This window comes from Patiria miniata, unplaced genomic scaffold, assembly GCF_015706575.1.
Source record: "Patiria miniata isolate m_02_andy unplaced genomic scaffold, ASM1570657v1 HiC_scaffold_1, whole genome shotgun sequence".
In the NCBI taxonomy this organism is placed as follows: domain Eukaryota; kingdom Metazoa; phylum Echinodermata; class Asteroidea; order Valvatida; family Asterinidae; genus Patiria; species Patiria miniata.
Window position 1 is genome coordinate 8,568,428 of NW_024037047.1, and position 21,986 is coordinate 8,590,413.

The 21,986-nt window shown below is 41.0% G+C and overlaps 1 protein-coding gene across 3 annotated transcripts; it reads right to left on the minus strand.

The window, feature by feature from the left end:
* Positions 1-3,905: 3,905 nt before the first annotated feature.
* On the minus strand, positions 3,906-21,074 carry LOC119721942 (ecdysone-induced protein 78C-like). 3 transcript variants are annotated; one of them, XM_038191905.1, is made up of 6 exons: positions 20,355-21,074; positions 11,574-11,761; positions 9,887-10,043; positions 7,208-7,527; positions 5,584-6,043; positions 3,906-4,341 (listed from the first exon to the last, which is right to left on the minus strand). In XM_038191905.1, exons 1-6 carry the CDS (start codon positions 20,383-20,385, stop codon positions 4,082-4,084), a joined length of 1,416 nt encoding a protein of 471 aa, XP_038047833.1. In that variant the 5' UTR covers positions 20,386-21,074; the 3' UTR covers positions 3,906-4,081. The 3 variants fall into 3 exon arrangements, with proteins under 3 accessions (XP_038047833.1, XP_038047846.1, XP_038047838.1); XM_038191918.1 differs by having other exon boundaries at positions 9,899-10,043; positions 20,355-21,073; XM_038191910.1 differs by having other exon boundaries at positions 9,893-10,043; positions 20,355-21,073.
* Between the last annotated feature and the right edge of the window lie 912 nt (positions 21,075-21,986).

Sequence of the window (21,986 nt, forward strand, 5' to 3'; positions counted from 1 at the left end):
TAAAGTTTTTGGTAGAGTTTGTTTGATATTTTGTATTTTCAGCAATCCAAAGATATGTTTTGGAAACATTTATAACTATTCTTTATTTTTGCGGTGCTGGCCTTCCATAGTTTGGCAAAGAAAGGTCTATAAGTTACCGGTATGGGTAGAAGAAATTAGAAAAAAAATCTGGCCCAAATTCTGTAAATGGCTGAAGTTTTCGTTCCAATTTCACAACATGCAGACCACAGATAAAATGTCTTTCCTTGTACACAACATTGAAGCAAAAATCGGGAAAAAAATACATGGAGAGAGTACATACATATCATGACACATATACTGACAAGAAACCAGGTTTTTTTTTTAACATGACCCTAATTAGATTTGAAGACAATTTATAAGCAGAAGAAATCATGTTGCCCCCCCCCCCAAAAAAAGTTGATCATGCAATTTTAACAAAACTGTAGATATAGTTTTAGTTTAGAATGGAGTAAGCAAAACAAAAGATTGTCCTATTCACTGATTGTCTAAAAGTGACCCCCCCCCAAAAAAAAAGATTATTTTTTTATATCAAGTTATATTTTGTCACACTAACGGTAATTTAAGGATATGAGGGTGGTTTCATTATCAAAAATTGCTTTTTTTTAGTTTTGGCAGAAAACATGGTTAACAGAAATTAAAACTTGTGTTTCTTTTGGCAAAATGTCAATTTCTGAATAGCTTTTGAAGCATTTTTTTATTAAAAGAAAGTTGCAACCTCTATTTGGCTAGACAAGATTTTGACAAGATGACTGTTATTTCAGAGTTGTAAGATTTTGGCCAGTTACATCCACTTTCAGCTTTGATCTTATATTGTGATCTTATAGTTATCTACGATGCACTGTGAATGAGGACAATTTCATTGGATGAAGTTTTTAACAAAAACTTGTGTGTAATGGACTAAAAGTGAGTGTCAGTTGTGTACACTGATATATACATTGGCGAAGCGTTAAAAATCGGAGACCAAAATAATTCCTAAGAACCTTTACGACAAACAAATTATTGCAAACATTTATGTATTTCATTTAAACGCCCACAAACTTTATACAATTTCGAAAAGATAAAAAAAAAAGGCAGAAAAACAAGCTTATTTCAGAGAAAACTTAACATTTATGAAAGAAATAGGGGAAAAAAGGGCAATTTACATGTAAGTTGAGTTTTGAGCAAGACTTATGTGCATTAATTTGTCTAATATCTACAGCGGTGGCTATACATTTGAGTATTTCTGTAAATAACTTTACAAGGTTTATTCGTTAATAATGCCCATTAATTTTCGTTCTTTATACAAGTTGTTCAAACCGTGTTCTGGATTGAGCAGCTTTTGTCTGTGGCTACGGATTGTTATGGCAGTGCACTAATGGTAAAAAGCCACAGCCAAAATTGCTTATGTAACTGTCGACTGTTTCCCGGCCCCCTAAAAATATGGGGACCGGTAGCTAGCTCCCATTTAAAGCCATTGATTGGATCACCTCTGCCCGCGCGTAGCGTGATTGTTTATTTTTGAATCGCTGCTTAGCATTGCGTTTGGATGGTGATTGAACACACACGATTGTCAAGAAACTCGCTCTTGCCTCACCACAAATAGTACGCAAATTCGTCAGTGTCTCCATGAGGGCAACTTTCAAGCATTTCCAACTGCATAGGTTTTAAATACTGAACAGTAATTTCCCTCTCTTTAGTGATATTTGCCAGAGACACTTTCGAACTCAGCAAAAAATCGAAGCTCATCACCTCGGAAACTGCACGTTTGTGGCGCGGCCTATTGCCATTTTTCAACAGGCTGGTTGTGCGCAACAATTACCGTTGTGATTTTGAATTCACGAGGCGGGATGGAGACCTGCACAGGTCATGCATATAATTTGCATACATCAGGAGAATGGCCTCCTGATGTATAGCCAGGTTCACTGCTAGCTACCTGTCCCCATATTGGAAGTCCGAAGGACAATAGGGACAGGGAACCAGACTAATGCAACTGTGGTCTGGATCATTTGCATGCATGGAACAGGCTGCAGCTTGTTGTTAAGAGTTCCTTGTCCGAGTTACAATAGCTATGAATATTAGTTACTTAGCAACTAATTCGGACACAGTCTTTCTTCAATGACAAGCAACCATGTATAGTAAGGACATTAAGTGCCACAACGGTTGGTTTTTGTCAGACATATTGCCACAGTCGTGAACTTCTTTCTTTCCGGTATTGGTTTAGTTATTTCAAATTTTGGATAATTTTGCCTGGCAAGTCGTCGTGAAACAGTGATTTACAGTCGAGTCAAATTCGTAGCACATTGCAGCTGTAATATCGAGGCTAAATTTCACTGCTCTTCTTAACTTCATAGTTCTTAATATGTGATGCGATCAGGCTAAATGAGTCGTTTGTCAGGGACTTTCATTGGGAGATATAGGCCAAAATAGGACCACTTCATCACATCACTTTATCACATTTCTTGGTGTTCCGACTTCCCAATTTTTGAACTAAAGATGGTATCAGCAAGCGGTTTTCACAGCAGTAATGCTGAGATTGAGCTCTTTTCAAATCTGTAAAAAAAAAATTGGCCAGGGTCGACAAACGACTCATTTAGCTTGATTGCATCACATATGTGTACACAGCTCATAAAATTGATTCTCTGATTTCAACAAGTTGTACTTTACTTGAAGGTGTGGGCTAGATTAATGTCAGGATAACGATTTCAGTTTCAGAAGAAAATTGGTGGCTCCTTGCTTTGCAGACTTCAGCCTGGTATCATGCATCAACCCTATATTGACAATGTTCATAGTGGCTTCAGGGAACAAGACCAAAGATGGCTGCCGCTACGCACCACACCCCATCTGCGATCCCCAGACTTGAAAGCTCCTTTTAGTTTTCTACAATGTAATCAACATACATTTGATACCGTTCACATACTGTACTCCTAAACTACATCGTCGTGCGCTACTGCTTTCTTCACAAAAAACAGTAACATAAACTGTGAATAATATATTTATTCACAAAGAATAAAATCCCTGCCGTAATGATATATTTATAGTTTTCTTTTTATCCGTGCGCAAATATTCCATGTGCGGACGGATAAAATTGCGGAAAAAAAACCACATTCACAACTTTTTAAATCTTCCTTGACGGGTTTGGCATCTTCTTTGAAGTTATTGGTAAAGCCAGTTAAGCTTATTCTTGCAAATATTCTGAGAGTGGAGTGCTATACATCACAGAATCTGGTCTGCTAATTTCATTGATGGAACAATGCGCATATGAAAACTGTACCAACTGTTACCAAGTTGCTACTTCTGCCTTTTGTTTTCCCGGACGTTTCTCCAGAAAAGGCCACACTCTGTAAATTACAGAGCCGGCACTTCTCAAATTAATGACACCGTCCAATTGCAAAGTCTATTACACAGGCTACGGTAATCTCCATCTTCAACCAATCAGCAGCTCCGACTTACACCAATAGTCGTACCCCTGCATTTTTCAGCATCAAAAGCCGTGACACAGCACAGGTATCTTTGAAATCCACGGTTCCTTCAACCCTAACCCTGCTAAATGCAACAGAAAGCAACAAAGGTGAACTGTTGTTGCACAACTGTTGCATTTACAGTGGCAGCCAACTCAAGTACCGTGCTCTGTTGACACAGCACAGGCATGCTTTGAAATCCACGGTTCCTTCAACCCTAACCCTGCTAAATGCAACAGAAAGCAACAAAGGTGAACTGTTGTTGCACACTGTTGCATTTACAGTGGCAGCCAACTCAAGAACCGTGCCCTGTTGCATCTTGTTGCATTTAGCAGGGTAACTGCTTGGTGCCAAGGCTGGCGCGCACTGGGTTCACTGCACAATGCAACAGAATCCAGTGTTGCAGTTTGTTGCATTTGGCGCGGTTCTCATTTGAGTTGAGTTGGATATGTTGCATTTAGCAGGGTACCTGAAGAATACCCGATGGGGGTTAGGGTTAACACATCTCGAACTGCGACACTTGTTATTAGCAACTGACAAATAACCAGAATTTCTATTTGCAAGAACACCATAAAAAAGACACCTTTTTTTCTCCCTGTCGTATAGCTAGTTGTGGCTTGGGGTCACTGCATGCTGATGTCCATCATTTCAGCGTAGAGGGCCGGTAGACTGGCGCAGAGGTCCGGCCAGCGTTGCGCGCAGCCCATGACGTAGTCGCGGTGCATGGCGCCGATGCGTCGCAGGACGTGCACCTTGTTGACTAGGGTGCTAATGAAGGGTGGGTTGCTGGGTGGGTGGTTGCCCTCCACTTGGATGCGTAGCGCCTCGAAGAGTTGATCTTGAAGCTCAGCGACTAGGGTTGGGTTGGCCAAACCTGGTATATCTGCAAGGGAGGGAGCAAAAGAAAATGGTCCTATTTATTCTTCTTCTAAACTTGCAGATGTGAAGTCAGTTTTGCCAAAGCTCAGATCATATTGTGTTTGGCTTGTGATAAATGTTGAGAGGACCTGTGTATCAGGGTTCTCAGCACTTTATGAAGACAAATTCCATAAGTTTTCCCAGATATTTCCCTGAGAAATTTCAAAACTTCCATGAGAAATATCTTCACTTTTAATCTCAAGGTTGCTTGGAAGTCAATAGGTAGTGTAGCACAGCAATATAAGCCTCTGTACTGATGACGTCACACTTTGTTTACATGTGCACTTTCCTATGGAGCCAGTGGGGGCCCACGGTCCACTAAGCACCACAGAAAGCACACACGTAAACAAAGTGCGATGTCATCAGTACAGAGGCTTATTGTTATTGTTTTGAGAAGTGTGTGATGTTCATGCTGCATGAACACTAAAATGGATTACCATCTGCTGTTTATGTGCAGAGTCTATCCAGGCACAGACTCACCATATATGTGCACGGATCCTCTGAGTACTGATGGAAGGATCGCGCAACATGCTGTTCAACAGGTCATATCACCAACAACCTTGCAAGATAGTCGATAGTCTTAGTCCAAGACTGAATTTGCAGTCGGTCCCTAACAATTGCAGTGAAAGTGCTGTCAATCAGAAGAGTCATTAGTCTAGTCATGGGAATCCCGGCAACTTTGGACCCAAGAAATGCCATGCAAACCAGTGGCACATCCATTTCTTTTTTTTAGTCCCACGATTTGACCGTGGTGATATGTATGTGGCCTATTTTCGAGTAGTATAATAGGGGTGTAAATGGTGCCACCAACGTCAAAATAGTCCGTCCCCCCCAAAAAAAACCCCAATTTTTTTCTGTGGCCATTTTGGGAACCCCCCCCCCTCAATTTCTAAAAAAATAATTGTGAGCCCCCCCCCCCCCTAAGCCAAATCCTGGGTGCACCACTGATGCAAACCTCACATTGTCTTGAATACATAGTGTACTTGAGGTATCCTCAGAATTTCTCAGGCCCAACCGCTGAAACTTCACAAGACTGGATTTGACTTATTGATAGCACCCTCCTGCAGTACATTAAGAAAATCAAAACCCAGACTTGGACAAAGACTGACAAACCAGTAACTTGCCTGACCAGTTCTGCTCCACCTGCAAAATGAAACGGTTTAAACAGCGCCGAAATCAATGACTCAAAATCAACGCCAAAACCAACCTCTGGCGGTCAGCAGCGAGGCAGCAAACAGTGACACCTCCGTTTCTAGCAGAAACAGCTGGTTCATCTCGTGCGCAAACGTGGACATCATCCCGAACAGGTCCTGCGACAGCAGCTGGCAGAGCTGCTGCCAGAGCAGCGAGCCGCCAGTGGGGCTGCCGGCCATCGCCGCTTGCGGCGGGTGCCCCTGGACCCCCATCCCTCCTGACATGTACCCGTTGGTCTGGGGGCTCATGGACATGACCAAGGGGGAGACCCGTATGACCCAGAGCTCGAAGAAGCTGGCCTTGAGGAGCAGCAGCTGGTCGTCCTGGGAGAGGTTGCGGAAGCCGGGGATGGCCTTGGCAAACTCGACTTGACCGCTGACGGCTTGGTCTAGGAGCTCGGCCAGCTGGAGCCACGTCCGTCGGCCCATCATGTCCATGCTGTCGCCGTTGGTCGTCGAGAGCTGGCAGTTGTCCTGAAGGGTCAGGGAAAAAGTGTGACTACATGAGTGTGTTGAAGCTGTGCTCATGTGATTGGATGAACCAGCATTTAATTGGTATAGTCATCATCCAAACATTCGAAGGCAAATTACAAGTAAGGATTTCTACACAAAAAAACTTATGAGGTGGTGTTGTGTGACACTTGCATTTCATATCAGTGAAATATAAAAGTCCTTGTTTGGCTCTCCAGATAGGTCCAGAAAGACAAGGCAAGCTAGAGTAAAGTACATTGCTCATGGACATATCAAAGGGTTCTGAGGACTGATGAAGGGGGGTGGTTGGGGTGGCTAACCACCACCCCCCCCCCAATCTGACCATTAAGAAAAAAAATCCCAAATTCCCTTCCCTGAAATAACACCATGCTTACAATACAGAGTTGTAATGACTTGAGTCAATGACTCGACTCGAGTCCGACTTGAGTCACAATTTTTGGTGACTCAAATCGACTTGAGTCCCTCATCAGAATGACTCGACTCAACTCGAGGAAGGCTAATAAGACTGGAGTCCAAAAAATAAAAGCAAAAATTTACAAAAAATATTTGCAATGACTTACGCCAGTACCGGTTTTTGTTCATGTTAGAATCTTCGCGAATGATGTATATATACATACGTGGTTTGATCAGTGTCCCCATTAGTTGAATGACGATCAGCTGGCACCCCTTTTTATTTTCATAAAGAGTCAAATGTGGTGTCCCCACATGTAGTAGCCCGAATGTAAAATTAAAAAAGCCAAAAAAATGACTCTCTCTCTTGTGTGTATTTATTGTATAGTGTTCAAATATTTGGGACTCAAACTGACTCGAGCTAAATACTCGACTCGACTCGACTCGACTCGACTCGACTCCACTCGACTCGACCGTCTTCACCTAATGACTCAACTTGACTCGACTCGAGTCACTTCTTTAAAAAGATTCGACTCGACTCTAGTCACAAAAATCAGTGACTCGTTACAACTCTGTTACAATATTGCAAATCCCAGTTCACTACTCACAGTCTCTGTACGTGTTGAGTTTGACATCTATGCCAAAATCCCTCTTAAAAAAATCTTGGACTTCCACACCCCCCCTGTTTGGCCTCTCCAGATAGGCCCAGATAGAGAATGCAAAATCCTAGATCCGCCTCTGGGTTCTTTTTCTCACCTGAGTGAAAGCGAAATCTCTGAGATACGGTGCATTGTTGGGGCTGTACATGCAGGTCATGCGGAAGGCGTAGGACACGGTGCTGACCAGGTCGTACATCTCCGCCTGCTTCAAGCGTAGCGTGTCGCCCCCCGGCTGCACCACGCTCAGGTCATAGGTCGTCTGCCCGTTCATGGGTGGCGGCTGGTGGGGCAAGTGTGGAATGTCGTCGCCGTCGCTGACGCCGTACTCCGAGTCCGTGCTCTTCTTCCGCGCCGTCGACGTGGCGCCCGAGCCGCCTTTGACCTTCGTGCGTTGCGGGACGCGACCGTATCTCACGGCTAAATTGGTGTGTTAGACAGAGAGGCAAAAAAAAGAGGCATTTCGGTTTTAATTGAAAAGGACGTAAATCGTGATTTATACATGTGCTGGCATGACAGAACTTGACAATCCTTCTGGTGAGAAAACTTAATGTTTCATGGCAAGACCACAAATTTTAAAATAGGAACTCAAACTATCATGAATGAATGATTGAAATGATTTGGAGGAATAGTGAAATGGGTTGAGAACAACTAAAGACTGTCATGCATTGTTGATGACACCTAAGGTGAGGCGACACCTAAGGTGGGCCGGCCCCTAACATGGCATACTTTTGTTGCATCCAGTGACTTGCTAGATCAACAGTTTTACCCTAAATTTCACAGTAAGTGAAAGTTCATCATGCTCTAAACATTCCCGTTCATAAACCTTGAGTTCACCTCCCCATTACAAAGTTACGAGAGAAATTTTACTATTTTCAAATCACATTTTGCAACTCTCGAAAGTGGTCAAAAAGTGCCCCTTCTTGTTCGTGTACGGAGCCTGTAAGCACATAATTCTATTCTCTGGTTATGGTAGGGCCATGAAATTATAATTGACACATAAACAGGGTGGTCAAAAAAAACAAAAACCCGGAACGGCATACATGTACATGTACTTCCACTACCTTGAGACTCAAACCACCTGTACCAATTGATGGAGAATTCTTTTAGAAGAATTATGATACCAAAATATCCCGATCCATCCAGTAGTTTTTGCTGCAGAGCCTATTTTGTAAAGGATTCTTCTTTCATGTGGGTATTATTAGATAACAATCCCTCCATCAATTACAATGCAAGTCAAATTCCCGGGCGCGGTTTAGTAATTCATCGGGACAACAATGACCCCCACCTTGCTTCACAAAATACGCTCTAGAACAAAATCAACTGGACCGAATCGGGCGATCTTGGTTTCATTTTTCTTCTAAAAAGATTCCCCATGCCTCTGGGTAGTGGAAGTATGAGGTTCCGGTTATTTTTACCACCTTGTTTAAGTGAAAAGATATACTAAGAACAAAAGCACAGAACACAAGACCACACGCAGTAAAACAGCGATTTCATGACAATTAGTAGATGCAAATTAAACTACTGTCACATGCAAGCAAGTTTCATTTTTTTTAGGCTAGCTCCCACTGAGGCAAAAATATCAGAGCCAACAATCGCTCAAAAGTCTCCCCAACCAGTGGTCTCCCCCAGCTCTCCCCGTCTTAACATTGAGGGCGTACTTGTGCACGGACCCCATAAGGTTGCAGACTAGTAAATAAACTGCCATAGACCCAGTGATAAGCACGCCCACATCCGAAATACAGGAAAAAATACCCCAACTCTCCAAGGTGTTTGAGACACACATCAAATTAAAGCTCATTTCATCATCTTTCATTTTGTGTTCAATGACTTTTGGGAGAAAATTCCATTCAAAGATGATCACCCCCAAAAGAAGTCATGAAGCCCATTGCCTTTGTGAAAAATGATGCCTGTGCTCCACTGCAAAATAGAGTAATTTTAGGGCCCAATTTTATCCCAATTTCACATATATATACAAGCTCCCATTCCTGTGCACGACTTCCATCCTTCTTTTTTAACAAACCCTCAAGTTTATGGCCCACAAAATGCTCTAGTAATAGCATAGGGCAGTCAGGTTGGAGTAGCGGTACTTTCTTCGCCTTCCACCGCTGTGACCCGGGTTCGATTCCTGCCTGGGCCAAGATGTGGATTGGGTTTTCAGTCCCTACTTGATTCCGTGGGTTTTCCTCAGAATATTCTTCTGGGGTTTCCTTCCACAACTAAAACTGTCATTTCTTCACATTGTCTTCACTTTACAGGGTCCTGTGGGAGACCAGTGGATTCCACTGAACGGGCTACTCAGTAAAAATAAGAATTAAATAAATAAAGCAAAAAAAAAAATTAGGCCATGCAAATTGTGATTTGGCCGGCTATTTCGGGCCTAATTACTGGCCTGCAACTGCAGGGAATTATCAAACTATAGCTAAAAGGCCAAAAAACCAAATAAACTTCTGCTTCCGATTACATGGCAATCGAGTAGGCAGATTTTTCGTGTACAATCATATGGAGGCATCTGCGTGTAGTCAAGGGTAAAAGGTAGTAATTGATGGTTTTAGATGTTTTTTTCTTCTCATTTTTCCGATAAAAACATATTAGGGTAGAGACTGTCAGAGCAGGGTAGGTAGGGAAACCAGAAGCAGAATTAATATTTTGCCATTCGAAACTTGCTTATATATGAACAGAAAGCTCATGATGCAAGATGAAACAAAGATGGGAGACAAAAAATACAAAAACAAAAACGAGGACAAAACAAGGAGAAAATAAAAAAAAAAGGGCTTACTCTTACAGTTACCTTCTCTTGACATGCCCACGGCCAAGCACTTCTTGAAGCGGCAGTGTTGGCAACGGTTTCTGTTCATGCGGCCTATTGTGCAGTGCCCGTTGCCGTGGCGACACGTGTATTCTTTGTCACGCTTGCTGCTCCTCCGAAAGAAGCCCTGACGTTTGGAGACAAAAAACAAAAAACAAAGACAAATCATATTTTTATTATGTTTAATCAAGACAATTGGGTTAGGCAAATAGATGATTAAACACGTCCTTCACGTCATGAGACCTTGGAAGAAGAAGATTTTCAAAATACCTTAGAAACTGACAGCATCGGTGTGTTTTTTTGTGACGAGGATTGACAGAGGAAAAGGTCCCTTGCTTAAAAACTAAGAGCCTCGGCTTCGATACTAATTGGACCTACATTTTGCTTGGCCATTATAAATGCACTGTTTTACACGTACAGTCGGGATAATTCCAAGCTCTTTATGAAAACAGTTTTCCCTACATTATCCAAAATTCCATGAGAAATATTTTGATTTGAGAGGCGGTTGCAGCAATGCAATTGTTATTGTCTGGAGAGGTGCGTAACATTCACACTAAAAAGTCAAAATAATAATAAGGACTACTGCATATTCGGCATGAAAGTGAATGCAAATACATGTGTGTGAATTTGTGATGCCTTGCAAGTTTTCGTGATGCAAATCTGCATTAGTTGTGCATACTTTGTTTCCAGCGAATTTCACGGCGAATGTTTTGTCAAGTCAAATTTGCTTTGCATTCACATTTGCCTTCAACTCTAAAGCTGCCTAATTAGGACAGTGTATCACTTGGATGTTGTATCCATGGAACACTGAAGTTGAATATAGTTACAAGATTTTTAAAGGGGCATAGGATCGTTTGCTTTTCATGCATTTGTAAGTTTCCAATAATAACACCACTCCAAATCCAAAGAAGAATGTTCAAAACCTAGCCTGTTGAAGTTTCAGCACAGTGGATATTACATTTTGGGAGAAAATGAGTGACAACCTGATGCACAACCTGTCGATCACGAAACGAAATTTCATCCACAACACTCCTTTATCTCCAATAATCAGTCAACTGACTAATCGTTGGAAATCACCTACGTTTCTTGATCGATTTCTCCGAAATGACAGCAAGCCAGACCAAATAATTTCATGGGGTGTTTAGTACCAGTACGATCTTTAGTCCAATTAAGTATTTTGATGATAAGCCAGTAGGTTACTTTTGGAATAACTGCATTATCCCATAATGCCATAACTTTAACCTTTCTCAATACTTTAAAGAGTCCTCCAGGTACGTGGTTTTGGAGGATTTTGGAGGATTGAGGCTGAATGCAACATAACATTTTGGAGGATTGTGGAGGATCGAGGGCACAAGGACAATCAGTATCAGTTGATTTTGGAGGATATCGGCTTACTGATGTTTGAAGAAGAGGAGAATTTTGAAGGATTGAGGCTGAATGCATTTTGAGAGGCAGGGCTGTTAGAGAATTTTGAAGGATTGAGGCACTGGGTATCCTTCATTTGAACATAAGTACACAATCTTGGAGGATCTTGGAGGATTTTGGAGGATTTTGGAGGATTTTGGAGGATTGAGATTGGTTCCTTGCAAAAGAGCCTAGGGGGTTATACGGTTTAAGGATCTTTTTTAGATTTTCTCCACTAAAAAGAGTGCTATACCTTGCAGCCCTCGCAGGCCAAGACACCATAATGGAACCCTGAGGATTTGTCGCCGCACACCAAGCAGCAGGAGTTTTGTTGTAGTGGTGGCTGCATCGGTGACTGCGTCGGTTGCGTTGAGACCGGCTTCTGTAGGACTTCACTACTGCTGGATAGCGAACTTATCGTGCCATTCTGGTGTTCATTCTCTGCACAAATCAAAACACACAAAAAGGACCACACTTTATTTAACTGGCTGGCAAATTCGGCTGGGGCAGCCACCACAGACCTTGCTCATGGAGCAGGGTTTGTAAAGGCTATGAGGAAGGAATTGTTCGACTCAGTCCAAAAAGGGCTTTTGTCAACGGCTACGTCCACGGCTATGGACGTCATGTGAGGATCGTACCGGCCTGCATTTGAGCGTTCGCTTAGCCCGGCTCACACAGCTAACCCGTCTGCCTTTACCCGAGTCGATCCGGGTGCGAACGCAACCATGAATCAAATACAGTCTTGATGGGAACTTTGGTGCGCTGACCCAAGGCATTTTAAGCACACCTCATGCGCGTGTATTCAGGCTAAACACAGATCCTCTACACAAGGATAAACAACTCATCTGGGCTTGCGTACAAAATGTACGGAACAGATTGTCTACATGCGTGATATGCCGCGTCCGCACATAGAACAACGTATTGAGCATATAAATTGAGCACATAATCGCAGACAGCTGGCATCCTGACAGAAATTTGACCAGTGAAAGACTGCAGTCGCGCGCTGAGTCTTGCTCCCGTGCATGCACGACGCCCGAGTGCCCTATCACGCCCCTATAACCAAACATTTGGGGAAGTCGTTCATCCTTTCATTTTCATTTTCACGAACTGACACCCAAGCATGCTGCGGCAATACAGAACGGAGAAAAACGCTTTGAAAGGTTTTACATGAATTAAATCCATCCATATACTTGTGGGTTTAATACACAAAAAATTGATTAAAAAGGGCCTACCGTTTTAACTGGTGTAACTACGATCTGTGTCAGTTTGTGAAAACGAAAATGTATGGAGTGCGCGCTAGAAGTGCCGCACTGTGCCGGGTGTCAGTTCGTGAAAATGAAAATAATTAACGCGGTTCTGTAAAATGCGCGCACGTGCCGCACACTCACCCGCAACTGAGAGTCAGTTCATGGTGTCTGTGATGATCAAGTACATGTATACTTTCGCTATTCAATCAGTACACAAAGATCAGAGTTTACTTTTCACAATTGCTATTGGTTTTGTCCAGACTTATGGCAATTTTATTTTTTTGCAATACTTGCACTCAAAAGAGACGCTTGAAAACCAGTAAAAAAAAATAGCATTTATTATTTTTATTTAGGAAAAGATGAGGGTACCCACAAAAATGTGAAACATTTTCAAGGTCTGCGGGTGGTTAATTCTATGATAACTACCCTTCAAAAATGTGTAATATGCAAATTAAAACATGGCATCTTGCCAATTATTGCAAAGCAAATGGTACAGTAATTGAAAGTTTAATACAAACTTGAACTACGTATCAGAACTCTAAAATTGGACAATTTATGGCGCGCAGTTGGATGGTGCAAGTTAATGATTAACTTTTCGTTTTGGGGGGGTTGGGACAAAATCAATTTGGTATTTATGGCTCCAAATCCTAGATTCCATAAAAAAAATTTTTTGGAGCTTTGATTTTCGGAGTCAGGTTGGTGCAGTGGTTTCTTTCCTTGCCTTACACCTCGATGGCCTGGGTTTGATTCCTGCCCTGGTCCGAATGTGGATTGGGTTTTCAGTCCCTACCTGATTCCATGGGTTTTCCCCCAGAATAATCTTCTTGAGGTTTTCCTCCCACCTCTAAATTTGTAATTGCTTCTCATTGTCTTCTTTCTACAGGTGTCTTCCGGCTTGCGAGCTACAGTGCATAGGGTGCTTCAGTTGTGGAATCCTTGATTTCATTTCCAGTCATTATGTAATACAACTACTTAAAATGACAATCTTAATTTCATTATTGCAAAATTATGATAATATAAACAGACAAAAAAAAAAAAAACCCAGTCCAGATGGAAAATGTAAGACAATTTCTAGCACGTTCTATGATAATTAAAATTGCACTGTGGAGATTCACAGACAGATGTTTAGTGCTGGCACTGACATCCTTGGATGTGAATATTTGATGAAAATGGACAAAAACTGAAAGCCATCCACTATTAACGGCTGGCCGTAATTTCTCATCATGAAACATTAACTCTCTCATTTAGTTTTGCAAGGCCAAAGGGATCAGGGGTTTGCTCTGTGTGTGTGTGTGTGGGGAGGGGGGGGGGAGGGGGAGGGGGGGGGGACTGGCCATGAAGCATTGGGGATAAGGCATGTAATTACTAAATTGGCTCACGATACACCGTCTATTATGCAATATGTTGAAGGATTTATGCAGTGTGCCACCGGTACATATTATAGATATGTACCGTACCTGTAGAAGCCTTTACATGTATACTTAAAATAACAATATTAAAATTATTGTCTAACAGACAACTTTGTCAACTCCAACCCTCCAAGATCTTTTGAAAACCCAGAGTTGTATGACTCGTGACTTGGACTCAGACTCGAGTAACAATGACAAATGAGTGAATGACCGAAACGTCTGAAACGACAAATGTCCGAAACGTCGAGTTCTACACTCAACCAACCGGTTCTTTTCAGAACCACACTTCTTCCAAGAAGAGATATCTTTCCACATGGTGTTACCCGCAAACTTTATAATTTAATGAGAAATGTCTGGGACTCGGACTCCACCCTGCAGACTCTGACTAGACCTATGTGACTCAAAACTCGACCAAAATTACCACAAATCGCATTTATCTTTTCAACAATAGAATTACAAAATAATTTTGAAGATGATCCTTTCCTGAGCAAGCAATTGAACATCTTCAATGGCTTATCCCATCCCATTTTTGTTTTATTTGATACTAAATGGGTGAATTGTGGTTCTTCATGAATATTTACACAGCATGTAATTGTCAGTACTACATGAGCAAGGGGAGGTTTTTTTATTGTTAGGCAAATTAGGACCGAGTTACGGGGACTTGAATTCCGCTGTACCCACAATACATGTACCGTAGGTCCCCATACATGTAGTACCATGGGACAACTCCTGTGTACTCCCCACAGATATGGAACAAGTACCATATGCAAGGTATGAGTGTACATGTAGTTACACTATAAAGATTGTTCACGAATTTGATTGGATACTAATTCCTCATGAATATGCAGTGCTCTAAAATACTTCCTCTTGACTGGATACAAGTTATTTTAATGAATATTTACGATGTCTGGCATCAGACAAAACGGCATCATGTAAGACTTTTGTGCATGCATGTATGGCGGACACCAATCAAGGCTGTGATTGGTCAACGCGTCATGGGGCGGGGCTTAATATGGATCGGTATGGGTGGCTATTTGTGCTCAGCAGGAAATTGGCAGAGTACCTGTCAAAGCAGTTCAAATGATATGCCGTTTTGGGTGGTAACCTGTGTTTGCTGAGCAAGTATCTTCCATGCTTAGCAGAACTCTGTACTAAGTGGCTCCATAAAAGTGGCCCCGGTTTCATAACACGTGGCTTCTGATTGGACAAAGCGCATTGCTGGGGGTTTTTGGCCAGTGATTGGCAGGCAGTGATTTTTTGTGTGGCTTTTTGCAATGTGGGATGACGTGTGCAAAACCGTACCACCCCCATGGGTACCGGCTGTACACCGGGCCAAACGTTTTCATCGTGTCCCGACAAACCGATTACCGATGCGGTGCGGTTCTTCAGCCAGGCAATTTCCCTTCCCCGTCACATCCAGTTTCCTGTGCCAAGTCCTTACAATAATCAGTCCCCTCTAGAAAATAAAAATAGACTGCATTTTACCAGCTATAAGCTAAGATATTTGGAATCTCAGCAGATGGACCTAATTTCATGGCGCTGCAGAGTTATTTTCAGCCGACTGGGCCTCTGTAGCAGAAACACAGCAAAGACCAAACTTGTTTTAATATTGGGTTTGCCCTTCGCCGACATGTGTTTTATAAGCACTGTATACTCAGTGTTGTTTGGGGATTGGGAGAACAAAAATTTACAAGCTTACTTGGGTGGGACTCGAACCCAGGACCTTCTGTTTACTAGTGTAGTTCGAGTCCCACCAGAGTCAACTTTTGAATTCTTTCTATAGCAAGCCCTTGGACAACACTGAGTATAATGTGTTAAAGATGTGTTGGCGAAAGGCAGAACTGAATATAAAAATTTACATCTCTCCGACGCACATTTCAACTCGTAAAAAGACCACACTTGGTTCAGAGGTAGAACATCCTTGAGACAACAGTAAAACAATGTAGGAATTTTGTATTCTGGATTTCTCCTAAACCATTTCTTACTGGCTTTGCCTCTTCAAAGGCTGTATTATACGTACATGTTGTAGGAAAAAATGTTAAAAGAATCGATAGAGAATACAGTTGAAGAATGAATTTATAGAGGGTTTTACTGCAGACATTGCCTTGAGTGAGTGTGATGTTTGCGGTATCCTATTATCAGCCCCTAAAAAATTCAAGTTCAGAGACATGCATTTCAAAAGCATTTTTTTTGGCTTTATATATTTTTTCATATTCAACCAGTTGACTTGCATTGTAACAAGGTCGTAACATGATTCTGCAACAAAGTCGTATCTCGCGCGAATACGCTCTGTGCAACAAGGTCATATCTCGCGTATCGCGACGTCCATTGACTTTGTGTGTACATCCGGGTTAGTTTAAGCAAGATACGACGTTTTGACATTGAAAACTTGCGTTTCACATACATAACATCACAAGCCATTTTGGGAGAAACGACATTGTTGCACGGACATGGCGATGCATACATTTAGGAATAACCTGAAATATATATTCTTTGCTTGGAGTGACAAGTCTCCAGGTTCATTCATTATTGCAAAGTTCTACAGGCACAATGCAGTGTGGCTACAACCGCTTTATGGACACTATAGCCCTTCTGCCGTGCACATAATGGAAGATCAAACAGAACGTTTAAAAATTCACACGAGACCATTAAGGTCGCTATGGAGATTCCAGCTTGATATATGACAAATATAGCACAGGGCAATAGAAATCGAATTAGGGCAATAGAAAATTAGGGCAACAAGGGGAAACTGTTGACAAATCACACATTGTTCCCGTTGCAATTTCCTTCCTCTTACAGTGGTGTCTTCTCTAATCTAGGACCTTCCCCCAATAAGTCTGGGAACTTACAGGGGAAAAGTTACAACAAGGTCGAGATTGGGGGAAAATAACAAAAAATCTGCAACACAGTAGAAAAACCTTCATGGTAAAACCGCAGGCATTCCAGATTTCAAACAGGATTTTTCTTTAAAAATTCTGAAATCAGGAAAAATCCTTTCAAAAATCCTGACAAATCTCACTTCTGCTTAGAAACGTACAACTATATTAGGCCTGCAGGGCCAAAGGAAACCTTTTGAGCGATGTCACTCTCCATACAATGGTTGATTCATAACTTGGTTCAGGTCAAAGGTCAAGTAGTATAAGGGAAACAAAAACCACAGCATACCTAAGCTGTTTTGTGTAACACATTTCAAAACTGAAAATTTTACAAATATTTTTTTTTTACCCCTCTACAATTCTACCTCCATGATATAACCATAACCTCCATGTTCAGTATTAGGGCATGGAGGTAGAATACACGAAGCTACCCACAATAAGCTTTGTATTTCTTTTTAATACTTATGAAAAGATGCTTCGCATGAAGTACGAACCGGCCTTGTAAAGGGTCCATGCAGTGAATTTTTGTTGGGAACATATTTTGTGCAACTTTCTACTCCTCTTAAATGTATGAAAAATATATGACATCCCTTTTTGGTTGATTGTGTTTAAAAGTGCACTTCTTTGAACAATTAAAATTGGCCATGCTTTTCCGGACAACTGAGGGCGCTGTTGCTGTGATATCATTTCAGGAAGACACTGTTCAGTTTAGGGGTTTTCTGTTCAAATTGTGAACCCAAACAGTTGCTCATTGAAACACTTGTGAGAAAAGTTTGCTCCTTGGATAATTACTGCCGTGTACTGGTCGACACAACAACGAATCACCAAAGAAAAGAAAATCCCTAACAGCAAAGTATCCACAATTCTGGCAACTTTTGGTGCAGAAATAGCCGTAACATTAAGGTTTCAGCCTGAAAGGACATCACAATTTTGCTCATGAATATGGAAATTCATATTAGCATAAATATCACAAAGGCACCAAAATAAACTTGAAAATGGCAAAATGAAAGTTGAAAATAGGGTTTAAATGGGACGCAAAATGTGCATTTTCAAGGATGCCATTAAAAAAATTACATTACATGGGCCCTTTACAGTGTAAGTTTCGGTTTAATTAAGTTGTACATAGTGTACTTGTACATGCAGTTATGCACTGCAACTTCAATTCTTGCAGATTATTACATTGATTGCAATTCCATAAAAAAAAAAAGTTGCACAAACTTTACGATAAGATACATGTACACGTACTTCCATCTTGTCAAATAAGCTTTGTACTTTAAACAAGAAATGCCCATTGTTAATGGAGCTGAAATCAAAACAAAACCTGGAAATCCGTTATCGTACTCGCGTCCAAACTCTAAAGTACAACTGTGCATATGCACATGCATATTGGAATCTATCCAACTGCGCAATGGGAAGACTGATTTTTATCTGTTCCAAACAAGGAATGTCTTTAATACACATGAAGTATGTAGTGCAATAAAAGAGTTTATAAAATTTATTAAAACCTCCAGAAAGTGTGTGAAATATCCTATTAAAAGTGGATGATTCTGGACTGTTAGGGTTCATGACTTGTACAAGTTCTCATGTGGTGAATAATGTACAGGCATGCAACTATAGGAATTAAAACAAGGGAACTTGCAAGCTTTATTCAAAAGACTTTATATACAGACTTTTCTCCCAATTTTTAATGACATAAGTGTGAAATGAAAAGGGGGGGGGGGGAAACCAGCTGATTTGACGAAAAAGTTGCACGCCTGAATATAATGACTTTGGCAGCTTATACCCATATACATGTACATTTATGTATTTAAGATTTTAGGTGGAGTATCGGTATCGTTTCGGTTTGCGGTAACTACCTGTGGTAATAACTACTGCTTAGAAGATGTTTAGTTTTGAAAGGAATTTATCCTGCTTATTATCAACTTTCGCTATGTAGTTTTTGTTCAGATAAGAACAGTCCTACTTTAAGTTCTGCACAACCTTCAACAACACAATGATGAAAACCTTGTATGCCCAAGGATTTTTGAAAGCCTTTGCAAAAAAACACAAATTTGATCGGATTGCTTCGGGTGACTGTACAACCATTGTCTGACTAGTGCAGATGTTTTAACCACTTAAACCGCCAAATTTACCCCAATTGGAGAATGATTCAATTTTAATTTATCAGAAGGTTGTAATGCAATCAACACTTTGGAACATTGTGTCAGGGTGTTGCAAATTTTCAACTAAAATTATAACTTTTCCTTTGGTGGTGAAGTTGAAACCTAGCTGCTTTCTTGTAACCCTTTAGTCACTGTACCGCCCCAAACTGCCCTGCCTATTACCCCCCCCCCCCCCCCCCCAGCACCCAAGACCACCCAGAACCCTATGGGCAATTCAACGGTTATTCATGTTACATTTTTGATGTACTTTTGAGTTTCCTTGGGCTGTAATTACCTAATACTGAAAAAGGTTTAATAACTGTTATCCCCATGGTAGATAGAGTAGACCTAGACCTACATGTACCTAAGCACCAAAGATGACATCCAGAAAAATGTGTTATGTATGATAAACAAGACGTACAAAATCGGTTACTCACGTTACAAAAATGTAACATGAGTAACCGATTCTGTGCATCTTGTTTATCATACATAACACATTTTTCTGGATGTCATCTTTGGTGCTTAGGTAGGTCTAGGTCTACTCTATCTACCATGGGGATAACAGTTATTAAACCTTTTCAGTAAGGTAATTACAGCCCAAGGAAACTCAAAAGTACATCAAAAATGTAACGTGAGTAACCGTGGAATGGCCCCTATGGTTTTATGAATTCATCACTGAATTAACACAATGTAATACAATTTACTTGTAGTACAAGTGCGAATGGGTTCAAAAGTTACACCTCAAATCCTCCATGTGATACTGAAAAAGTTTTCCCGTTTTTTTTTCAGGTTGGAATTATCAACTGAAAATTTACCAAAATTTTCCAGAAATCAATGGTGCACCCAAGGGGGGTGGGGGGGGGGGGGGGGGGGGGGCTGGGGGGCTTGAGGCTTGAGCCCCTCCCCAAAGAGGTTGTCATTTTTTTTTTTTTTCAATTTTATTGACCGTGGTGGTATGTACATGTATGTGGCCTTTTTTAGGGGTGTAAACGGTGCCACCTATGTCAGAATAGTGCGGCCAGAAATTTTGGGCAACATTTTTTGAAAAAAAAATTCAAACTTCTAAAAAAAAAATTGGAAACAAAATTTTGTGGCCCCACAAATCCTGGATGCACCACTGCCTGAAATTCATCAGCCTTAAACCCTGTAGAAGAAGCCCTTTAGAAGAATCTGGCATAGCCCCAAAGTTGGTTTCGATGGCTGTTTATACATGTAGTTAAACACAATTTAAGAATACAATAAAGCAAATAATGAAGTTTAGAAATAGCTGGTATACTGTGTATACGTTTTCAAAACCGTGCACATTTTCACTTTGTTTCAAATCGCATTTTGGAAATCAAAATCATCATTTGTAAACTCACCCCGACTCTCAGGCCCACAGGTAAGAACCATAGCGGCCGGCTAAAAAAGAACCAACGCTCCGTTTGGGTCACGCCTTCTAGCAACGCACTGATTCCCGGGGTGCGATGTTTCGTCCAGGGTATACACCATCCAAGTGTGTCTACCACGCTATCAGACCAGCTCTTAATAATGCATCGGCATTCAGCGTTAACACCCACTATTCATCGCTCACGTCCCAACAATACCAAAATATGTAAAAGTAAAAAAAAATCAAGTCCAACGGTTGCATAGAAAAAACGAACGAACTAAACCTATGCAAATTGTGTGGGTTCACTTGGTGCGACCGATTTTCATGATTCTTTGGACTTTTTTTTCCCCCCTTCTCTTTCTATCGTTCTGGTTCTATTCTTCTTTTGCAGTGGGATTCCGGCAACTTGATTGGTCAATGAACTACCTAGGCAAATACATGTAGCTGGGCTGACAATGGTTGGTTCCCTCTCGATTGGAGCGAAGGTTAACATTGGGTCAAGGCCCCGCAAAGCCTGTTGGGTGATATTGTTTGCATGGGGATTGCCTTGGAATAGGGCCGGCCACAAATCACAGGGAAAAATCATGGCCGCTAATGTCCAGTCCGTTTATAACGCCTCAGTTATTATTTTTTTTTGACTCATGACGTCTTAACAACAGGCCGCCTTGAACAAGTCATGAACTCTACTTCACTGCGGTGAAGGTTTTTTGGGACATAATACAATCAATGCTGGTCCTGAAGTGTGTATGTGTGTTGCTGGTATTCATGACTAAAGTGTCTACAGACCAGTGGAAGTTATTTAAAATGTTTAATTAAATAGTCATTACGAATGACAGTGAACAATAATTAACTGGTGCTTTCAGAAGTTTTAGTTTGGTTTAAATAGCAAGGCCTTGTAAATTTAGGACAGACATAAATTTGTACATATGTTTCTTATTTCTTTCTTCTACTGCTTGGAAATTAACACGCATAATTACATTACAGAATTTACGGTGTGGGTGGTGGAGAAAATACAGTTATTAACAATTTATATTCTTGCATGAAAATCAGCAAGTAGAAACTAGTGATAGCCATTTACAATATTAATCCAATGAAAACTTAGTTATCCAAAATTTGAAATGGTGTGCCATTGTCACATTTAGAACTGAATAGTTGTTGCAATTTGAAACAAACTATAAGTTACTACCCAAAAGAAAAACAAAACAAAACATTTGTAATTGCCATTGAAAGCATTTTGCATAAATCACGACATTACCAACATGTGTAATACGCGTGAGAAGCCTTGCCAATAGAAAGCGACAGATGTTGCTGTTTTTATTACAAACATTTTGTAGAGTGATGTATATTTCAACTACTAATGTCATTCTAAGTAGACAAAAATTACTTAATTTACTCTAGTTTTTATAGGAGGAATTATTTCTCCAAATTTTTCACAGAATTTCAGTTCACAAATAGAACTATTTTGACGTGATCCCTTGACGGAACCGCGCAATCCACGGTAAACATGTTTGCGAACATGATTGGTGGCTGGCGCTCGGCAAACACAAAGTTGAAAATTAATGGGCCAAAAACATGATGGCTATTGTTGATTGGTCCCCAAACGATAAGACCGATTACATGCATG